Below are 10,440 nucleotides of genomic sequence, written 5' to 3' on the forward strand. Positions count from 1 at the left end.
AAGCCCACTGCCAACATTAAGACAGGAAATAGAAAGAAAAAAACGGTTAGTTCAGGTCAAAAAAACAGTGAGTCAGGAAATTGTCTATATACCAAACTGAATGATAAAATGGAAAAATGTTGTGCTTTTTATATTTATTATTAAAGCATTCTATGTATAACATTGATGCATAAACACCTGCATTTTATTTCAGTGTTAAATTCAGTTTAAAGTAACAGATTATAATTAAAAATGTCTCCGGACCTTTACTGGTTGATGATTGTCTTTATTTGGACCCTGCTGCTTTTTAATTGGTGACCCCTGGTCTAGTATTACACTTTCTCTGTACCCAACAACAATCATGGGATCACGAAGTGCAAACTAGAACACCAGTAGACCTGCATATTTTAAACATACTGATTAAAAAGGAGCAGATAGAAGATGAAAATCTTTAAAAATATATAAATCCACTCCATACAGCACCAAGCAAAAACTCTTTTTTTGTGGTTTATAGCTGCATGTTTACTTGTTTTTTTTTTTTTTATTCCCTTCTCCTCTTTCATCCTAACCCTGCCCCTCATAAACTAACTTTTTTTGAATATTGCCTGCAAGTTGACAATTTCTTATCTTGAAGATAAATTATATGGTTTAAATTTAAAAAGGTCTCAGTTCTTTTACTTATAAGAAACACAATTGTATATGTATTGTCCCAAATTTCTACACAATAAGACAAATAGGGTAAAACGAAGGTATTCTATACAATGAAAAAGGGATTTGCAGTCTAGAAAATGTTCTGTGCTCAAAACTGTAACATTTTTTGCTAGATTTGAATTGACTTCACCAATCTGTGGTTTCTGGTTAAATGCCGTCAGGTGTAACACCAATTACATTTTTTGGACTTACTCTCTTAAAAGTCAGTTTGATTTCATTGTTTTTATATCGGCTGCAGTTTGCAAATAAACTAAATTTTGTTTTATGTATATTTTTTGACACAGTGTTTAAGTTTTCCCAATTTTTTGTGAAAACTTTTAAAAGTGATTGAATGTTTTCTTCTCTTCTATAGATATCAGTATCATCTGCAAATAGAGTGATTTTTTTCAACCTGTCTGCCTTTCATATACAAAATGATAATAACAACAGGCACTGATATGGCAAAAAAACCCTATAATTTGAAATTTTGTCCAGCTCTATTTATAGTCAGCGGTTGAATCTAAATATTATTTTGCCCGCTAATTTTGATTTCTTTGCTCCGTTTTAAGGTGCCGGCGGAGAATAGGGAGATGAAGACGTTATCTCTCCTTTTCCTTCTCCTCCTCTTTGCCTCGGGAGCCTGTGATGATGTCAAGTACATCAGCAAGAGAAATTCAGGTAAGATTAAAAGCATCAGTCCATCTGCTCTGTTTGTTTTTCTAACATTCTCTCACTCTAAGATTTCTCTGTCTCTACTTTCTGAAGCTTCGGTCTATCGCAGGTTTTCTATCTGTTAAACTGCCTGAAACTTTCCAAAGTGTTTGTCATCTTTTCTCTTCTTGTTCTTCCTCTCTCTGTCAAATATCATATCTGTACGTCTCACTGTAACTTTCTATGCTCTTGTGCTGTTTGGGGGTTTTCCTCTCTTAACTTGCTGCAGATATTGTTTTATTTCTTTGCCCCCTCCCAGTTTTCAGATAAACCTCCTTTCCAAGCGGGCTCTGACTGCTGCCGTCGGCCCTTTCCCCACTGATGGCGTTGTGTGTGTGTAATGATCGGCCCGTTTGAGCGCCGCTGTCATTGTTGCTGCTCTCGTGCTCATTTGTGTATCTGCCTGCTAGCTGATGACAGATCCGCTGATGATCTTTTATTCCTAATCGATTAGTTTCATCTCCATATTGGCTTGATGTGGGGGTGTTATGTTGTGGTATTGACGCTCTGTATTTTGTATCGGATGGGGCGAAAAAAATGCATTTACTGCTTTTTATGCTTCTTTTGTTTCTGCTAGGAGAAATCTAAACATTTTTCTTCAGTTAGTTGCTCAGTAAAATCAAACTATGCAATCAGCATCAGTGATTTGATATCCATGCTGCGCTGCAAGCTGCAGGGGATGATGACATCACAGAAAGTTTTAGCAAACAGCAATCCAGTTAGATCAGATTCTGCTGGAATCAAATGATATCTAACAGTCTTGCTTGGTGATAAGTTAAGATGATTTACCTAAATAAACCTCTATTGTTTATATTTCAACAAATCTGGTCTATAACCTCTACCCTTTATTAGGGTTAAAGAAATATATGTTTCCTTACAAGCTAAAGTTGGCGTTGGTCTGAAAATATGCAACTTCTATTATTAAATAGCCTCATTGTTGGTTTGGAAAGCATTTGTTTACATTTTAAAGATTTTTAAGCTGTAAAGATTAATGACAGGAAGGATCCACACAGCTAAATGCATTTTAGGCTCGTCATTAGCAGCTGACAATTTCAGATATATATGCTGCTCTTTAGGGTGTCTAAATATGCTGTGATTAATGGGAGGAGTCTCGCTGCTCCTAACATGTTTGTAGAAACTCTGGCAGCTTCTCATGAAAACTGCAAGGTGAGAAAAATAGTCTGACTGAAAGAAAGTGTAGACTATCCTGCAGTGCCTGTTTTTATTTCTATTTCTGGCCAGAAATGCTCCATAAAGGAAAAGAGGCATTTGAGGTACTGCTGTTTTGATGACTCCACTATCTTTGGGAGTGTCCTTTGCTGAGTGGCTCCAGCGACAGTAAATTCAGCCTTAAGTTTGAGGTAAAAGTACAGAGATGGAGGAGAAGGCCTATAAGACCATAACACATGGAATCCCACCTCAGGAAATAATACTTGCTTGATTATCACATCATTGAAACATTAAAACACAACCTAAAAAAATACATGAACATCTGCTATTTATATATATTAAAACACAAAATAATCAATTAGTTGTTGTAGTTTTGTGCTGCAATCCCTAAAATCTTTCTGCGTCTGGATGAGTTGATTTTACTAAATGTACCAAAGGTTCATTGATCGTTTTGATAAAATCCTTCCAGGTTCCAGATGTGATGCTGATTGGTTTCCCTCTGTGGAGGAGGCTGTTATTCATTACAGATATGTATTATTTTTAGCATTTTGACGTAAGGCCCCTGTCACACCGTGCCGATTTAGCTGAACTTTTTATGTATTTTTTTCAACTAGCATATTTGTGTCCAGATCTTATGTCCAAAGACAGCCTAACCTATGCATAACGCACGGCAGTCGTAACGCCCATGAAATGATGCATCATTTCATGGGCGTTACGACGCATCAGTTAAAGCTGCTCCCCTCAGGAGCAACGATGCACCAGGAGGCGCCCGGTCTGCATAAAAAGTTTTTTTTGTTGTGGTTTTTACCTTGGTTGTTTTTTCCGGCCCCCCGGAAAAAAATGAATAAATAAAAAGAAAAAAGAAAAAGAAAGAAAGAAGGTTTACAGTGGCAGCAGATTCAGCGTCATGTCTGCTAGGAAGTTTGTTGGTCGTAGCCGTGACGCACGGAGGATTCATCAGACTCAGCTTCTGGCTTCACCCTATGATGGGGATGAAGTCTGGTGAAGAACTGATGGTTTCCTCCTGTGAACCTTCTTTATACCAAAACGCTGCCAATACGCCATTATCCCTTTATAGGCGACTCAGTGAATTAGTTTGAAAATCTAAATTTCAAGCCAATAGTGTTACTGGAATCCAAGACAAGACCTAATTACTTTTGTAACATTCAAAAAATATGTCAATGTCAATCTAATAACAAGAAACGCCAGCTTTCCTGAATATATTAAGAAAAATAACAAGAGTGCTTCTAGAGGACATTGATGAAAAACACTTGGTACAACATAACCTTAGAGGCATTAATGCTGATACTTGCACTTACATTTTTTAGTTTATAAACCTAAATATAATTGTTAACTAGGCTTATTAACTTTTTAACTTCATTTTTTAATTTGTCAATTAGCTTTTTACCTTTTTTCTTGACTTAACTTTTTTTTTTCAACTTAATGTCCAGTAGGTAATATATCAATCAAGGGCTCATCTAATTGGTCAAATGCCAAAATAAGATGTACAGCCATGTAGCAGGATCTTTGCTGAATGGTTTGATATAGATCTTGTGCTTCTAGACCTTACTGAGGCATAGTTGGGACTCCATTTGTAAGGGATTTGTTAGTATGCAGATGGTTAAAAATGGTAACTTGCCCTATGAAGGGTTAACCAGTTGTAAGTTACTGTCATGTTTGGTTTAAGGTTCCTAACCCACATGCAGAACACACAGAAACAGGAGAAAAGTTCAAAGGTTTATTGAATGAACACAGAGTCAATAAAGAACTGATCCAAGGGATAATCAGATCCAGGACTGGTCACGATTGTGTTACTGCAGAGGGGGACAGAGGGGTTAGTTGATGTTGAGGTAATTTGCAGGATGAGAGAGTGCAGGTCTGTACCTGTTCTGGAGTTTGAGCAGAGTGGCAGAGGGGGGGAACCAGGAGGGTCCAGAGGCTGTCAGCAGGCTGAGGGCTTGGTGGAAGAGCTTGGTTTGAGTGCTTGCAGATCACAGGTTGAGTTTCCCTTTCAGATTCTTCAGAGAGCGAGCAGGCAGGTCTTTGACTGGTTAGATTCTCCAGGGTTCTTCAGAGATCAGACAGACAGATTTCCTACAGAGAAACTCTTCAGGGTTTCTGGTTTCAGACAGGTACAACCTGGGAAGCAGAGAAGACAAAAACAGATCAGGTTCAGGTTTTCTGGGAGTCAGAGATTCAGACAGGCAGGTTGGCTCAGGCTTGCTAACCATAACTGGCAAACACTCTGGCGCTGGGGTGATGTCCTCTGCCTCCTTATATACTGGTCTCCTGATGAGCAAACGAGCAACAGGTGGTGCAATCAGCTCCAGCTCCAGGAGATCTAGAACGCCCTCTGGTGGAGAAAAGTGGACAGACCTCCAGATCCCAACAGTTACAGGGTTACCGCGGGTCATTAAAAATCATTAAAAGTCATTGGATTATAATTTTTTTAAATTAAGGCCTGAATTGGCATTCAAATCCATTAAAGTGATTATTTTGGCATTTAAAATTCTTTATTTACGAAAAAAAGTTTACAAAAACAATTTTGCTTCCGGTTGATCATAAAGCCATATGTTCAGAAAAGAAACTCGAGGCGGAGAAAAAGGGAAAATGCAAATTTCAACACAAGTGGCTGGAAAAACAAGGAATTTGGGACATGGCTGCAGCCATTCGATGGTAAAGATAATGAAAGATTTTGACGTGTATATATGAGAGTCATGGGTACTTGTTGATGGCATTAAAATTATTTCTAAGAGCATTAAATTAGAATGACTCATTCCTGTATAAACCCTGAGTTAGAAACACGTTCAGCAGTCATCTGGAACACGTCAAATGTGTTAATATGCTTTGGAAATAAGTTCTTGATAAGTTACGCATGAGTTATGCACAAGTTACTCATAGGTTTTGGATAAGCTGGACGCCACGACTTACAAATAACGTATGTCAACGATCAGATAAATAACCTGCAACTTATGGCCCAAGTTTGAGCACACGCTGGCATACGTCAGGAAGTTAGCAGGTACTTGCCGTATGTTGACGTGTGCCAGCGTGTTTCATAACTTATACAAAACGTACCCATAACTTATCCATCATATGTCAGCGTTTTTGCCAGATTTTTCGGGGTGACAGGGGCTTAACCAGCTGTTTATACTAAATGATCCACATGAATCCTCCCAACAGATCAAACCTAAAGTTGTTTGTTTTCACATATTCTGCTCCATGTTGTCTGTTCAATAAGTCCTTCTCCAGGCGACTATGGCTATAAGACCTAAATGGAAAGCTATTGTTAAAACATTTACAGCGTATTGAAGCAGACCCACGAATGTTTTGTCATTTCAACACATCGCTGCATTAACTCTGCTTCAAATCCTGGCAGCAAAGCATCCAGGTGGCAAAGACTTGGAGAAGCGATTCATTTGCTGTATTTTTTTCATTTCCTCATCCTTGGTTCCTCTGGCTCGCTCCCTCCTCATTGTGCTCCCTGTGTGGGAGAGCTGGTGGGAGTTTTTGTTTAGTATTTGCTACGATAGCAGCGTGCGTACGTTGGCAAGCAAGTCTCAATGTGTGAAGTTTCCTCCCTGCTTCTGTTACCATGTGCCTCATACGTTTTCTGCACATATGGATATATATATATATATATATATGCTGGTTTTGAGGGTATATTTTAGTGAGTGTGTCACAGTGTCTGCTTTTTGGGATGTGTGCTCTGTGCGTGTGGGGTGTGTGGGAGAGGTGTGTACTCGGCAATTATGTGATCAGAGCAGAGCCAAGCGGACATTTATGTGGGCGAGCCAAAGATAGGCTGTTAGATCTGCTCTGTCTTACTCTACTCGTATTTGTGTGTGCGTGTTTGGACTCCATATGGATAGGAACCACCATTTGCTCATGTCGGTCTCCCCCTGCTGTGCTGCATTGCTTTGATGCAGCACCTGCTGCACTAAAAGCTGGCAAATTGTGATAAGCTGGCATGGAGCAAGGTGGTGCTGCGTGGTCAGAAACTCTGAAGTCATATATGGAGCATTAAGGCATTCTGTCGCTTATATATAAATCTCTACTACAGACAGATATTCTGATAGGGCATTATTGTATGAACTCCACCCTAGCTACCCCAGACACCATCATATCTAACATCAAGGTGATGCATGTCTTCTTATGCCTACAACATCTGATTTATTTTAATGAAGCATCAGTCTGTTGTTGTTATAGCCCTAGGATGGGAGGGCTAATGCTATTAGCTTCACATGTTTGTTTGAATCGAATGCTTCATGAAGCAGTTCTTGTGTTTCTCCTGTTTGTTGGCGCCACACAAACGTTGAAATACCAAAAAACTTACAAACCAGTCCACTGTTTAAAGACGTTTCGCTTCTCATCCAGGACGCTTTTTCAATAGGGCTTGGTCGTCATGACGTAAGTGCTTTGCGTCGCCGTCATCTTGAAGGCCTCTTTTACCGCTGCTCAGACTACTGCCTATGACTACCGCGTACTGTACTCCCTCTCAGCCGTGTTTTAATTTGATTAATTTCACCTTAACTTGATTTCAACCATGGTAAACCGTTGCTGTATTGTGGGCTGTAACAGCTCAACACATGATCGCCATGGGAAAAACATAGAAAATGGGTTAACTTTCCATCGCTTTCCTGCCTGGAGGCGCAACCACGGAGACCAAGTGTCAGAGATAAAGAGTCGTCGGCTAGCTTGGATCGCGGCTATAAGACGACCGAACATAACTTTCCACAGTATCCCGATGTCATTGAGAGTGTGTTCCCTGCATTTTCATTCTGGTAAGTTAAAGATGCACGGTTTTATTTTATAGCGTACTTTGTTTCTTTCCTTCAAAGTTGGGATCTTTTACGGGAAAATAATAAAAATCGGCAGCGGGAAAAGGCTCAAATACGTGAGAAACCCGGAGGGTTGGCAGTTAACGTTACTAACTACACCTTTGAAACACATAGCAGCTAGTTAAAAGTACATTACATGCGTGAGTGGTTGTTAGCACTAGTGGTTAGCAGTTGCTAAACTAGCAGGTTCCAGAGCCCGTCTGATCACAGCTTACCTTCGTACGGATTACTGTGTTCCCCCTGTTTGCTGGCTTTATGATCTGCAGCTCCTGAACCCATCCATTCATGAACTGCACATGAGACTCCAAGGACTTGTAGCTTCGGAACTGTTTTGAAGTATAGGCGCTCGCTCATCGGTGCTCCACTCATTGTTTGGAACTTCATATGGATCCAAATTATTAATAATACTGATTTTGTCAACATACCGGCCCGCGGCTTCTCTATTTAATGTGTCCCGGTAAATTCCAGATCCTTTTCGTGATTTTAACATCTTTTTCATCTCCACTTCTATGTCTCTTTTTTCAACAACAGCATTGTATCAGAGCTATGTTTACGTTCGTGTAGCCCTCAATATGGCCGCCACGTCCCACAATGCAACGTGGATCCCGAGCCCTATTCAAAATGTCAAAATTAGCATTGAGTTCAAGGCTTTATAGAGTGGATGAAAAACAAACTCTTGTTTTGGCTTCGAAAACATGCAAATTGAACTGGATGAATGGGTTCACCCCTTGGGAATGGGGGTCGTTTGGTTTCTTTGTTAGCCTGCACTACCCAATACCTGTCTTTGTCTCTGAAACAGGGGTCATTAGGGGGAATTGTTGGCCTGGCTGAGAGGCGAGGCCTTCTGTTCCCCTGTAAGGAGTTTATTGGCCGTTGATCACCAACCGTCAGGTGCATTGCTGCCACCAACTGGTAAAGTGTGTCACGGCTTCATTGATGGTTGTAGGTTATTGATTTCATGTTGATTTTTTTCTGCTCTAACCAGCATGTAGATGTTTCAGTTTTTTTCATGACCTTGAAAGTCCAGAGTCCGCGGTAGCAGGACGTTACTACGCTGCTACTCCTGTGTTGAGGCAAACCTACCCATGTGTACCCATAATGTGAGCAAAACTTAAAATAGTGTTTCTGTTAAACTGTGTTTACTTGTTCAGGCTAATTTAAATCAGTTTTTTTTCTGATTATGACAAAACAATTTTTAGTGTTTTGGAAAATCTGGATTATTCAGAACAGTTATTAATCACGTTGGAGATGCCTTGTTATCATTTTCCTATAATAGCCTCTTGTTGAATCTTTCCCTTTATTGAAAAAAAAAATGGTTTTAAACACTTCAAAAGACTCTGGGTGGTTGAACAGAAAATACAGAAAATATAATTTGATAATTTATAAAGAAGATAATAAAACACATTTTAAAATTAACAGATGATCAATTATCAATGAAAATTGAAGATCATTTTTAATGCTAATAGTAAATCAGATTAGGTTATTTGGATTATAACTTGTTGCAGCAAATGAGAGATGCAAAATATTTTTTTGAATGTGAGTAAAACTTTTTCTGATGTTTTATTTATTTTTCTGATCATCAAAGCCCTAAATCAAACTCTCAGTTTTTTTAATCTATATTTAAAGGGAAAAAAGCATAGTTGGATATTTGTAAATGTCTCAGTCATGTAAGGCTGGATAAACAATTATTCTCCTGTTAGTTTTACTTTTGAAAACAAAACAATTCACTATAATTATATTAAATTGAAATGCACTAAATGTAATAATGTCTGCCTACACATCGACATTATGGAGTCAGTTATCCAGGAAAAAAGACACGGCAGCTGAAGCTGTTTAAGTAAATTCTCTCACAGACAGCCTTCCTTATAGATCAGCCTGTTTCAACAGTTGCTACACGCGTGAAAAACTAGAGACCAGGTTTTAAAGAAATGCTGGACCAGTTAAGCTTATCCACACTCTGCACTCCGGACACAGATTTCAGATATCCTTTTTTTTTAGATGCAAGCTTTTGCAGCCTTTGTTGAACAAACGTCTTATCAGCGCCTTGTAATAACAGCCACTGCCGGGTTTTCTTTTCTTTTTTTTCCAGCTAGCTTCATACAAACCATTAGATGAATCCAGGCTGAGGAGAGAAAGAAAACACAATAGTCTGATCCAGTCAGATCCTACAAAAGATGAAGAATAAAGGCTGTAATGCTGAACAGTTTATGTTTCATTTTTAGATGAAAGTGTGAATATATATCTAGAGTTATATAGGGAGGGATTAATCCTGGAATGGCAAAGTAAAAATGCCGCATATTGAAAGGACCTTTTAAAAAACGTGTTTATGTCACGGTTTTGGTTCTGCTCAAGTTTTGAGTTTTCAGTTTGACTTTGATCCATGTTTTTCTTTGTTTTTCAAATTTTATGCATTTAATTCCTATTTGTTGGGGTGTTTCCTGGATTTATTTGATGTCTAAGGTATTTCTTGTTTGCCCTCTTGTGTCAGTCTCCTTTTCCCTAGCTCCCTTCTAGACTCCTCTGTTTACTCCTGCTCCCATTCTGCTGATTAGCCTGTTCTGTATTTCTCTCTCCTACTATATATATGCACCTCCTGCTCTGTCACTGTTACTGGTTTGTCGTAGTTTATTTGCCCCCTTGTTGTGAATATTCCTGGTTCTCAGTTTTTGTGGATTTTGTAGATTTAGGTTTTTGGATTTTTGCTGTTGTTACCCTTGTTGTTATTAAAGTCGTAGGGAAGAGGCTGTTCCAACTGTTGCATTTCTGAATTCTCCCGAGCGGTGCACGACTTTACACAAGTGAATAAAGTGAATGTGATTGGTCGTTTATCAAGAGGGCGGGATTGTTATGGTGGATGGTTTGCAAGCAAGTTTGATTCCGGCCGTTTTTTTATCTGAAGCATCTTGCTAACCAGTTAGCAACTTAGTGCTAGCAGGTTCCCAATGGGAAATTCCATTGGGACCAAGTAGCACTACATAGGGGGTTTTCAGGTGACGTCACGCTCACGTGACTACTCAGCGCGTCCGCCATATTGGGTGGCAGCCTTAGGCAA

General features: G+C 39.2%; 1 protein-coding gene across 1 annotated transcript in view; it reads left to right on the top strand.

Moving 5' to 3' along the window:
- Positions 1 to 1,241: 1,241 nt before the first annotated feature.
- LOC107094883 (X-linked interleukin-1 receptor accessory protein-like 2) overlaps positions 1,242 to 10,440 on the top strand; it is a 508,168-nt gene continuing 498,969 nt past the window's right edge. The window contains exon 1 of the mRNA XM_015390765.1: positions 1,242 to 1,347. Within this exon, the coding sequence (XP_015246251.1) occupies positions 1,260 to 1,347 (88 nt within the window). The 5' untranslated portion in view covers positions 1,242 to 1,259. The remainder of the gene's footprint in view (positions 1,348 to 10,440) is intronic.

Source organism: Cyprinodon variegatus, unplaced genomic scaffold (assembly GCF_000732505.1).
Source record: "Cyprinodon variegatus isolate N-32 unplaced genomic scaffold, C_variegatus-1.0 Scaffold511, whole genome shotgun sequence".
NCBI lineage: Eukaryota > Metazoa > Chordata > Actinopteri > Cyprinodontiformes > Cyprinodontidae > Cyprinodon > Cyprinodon variegatus.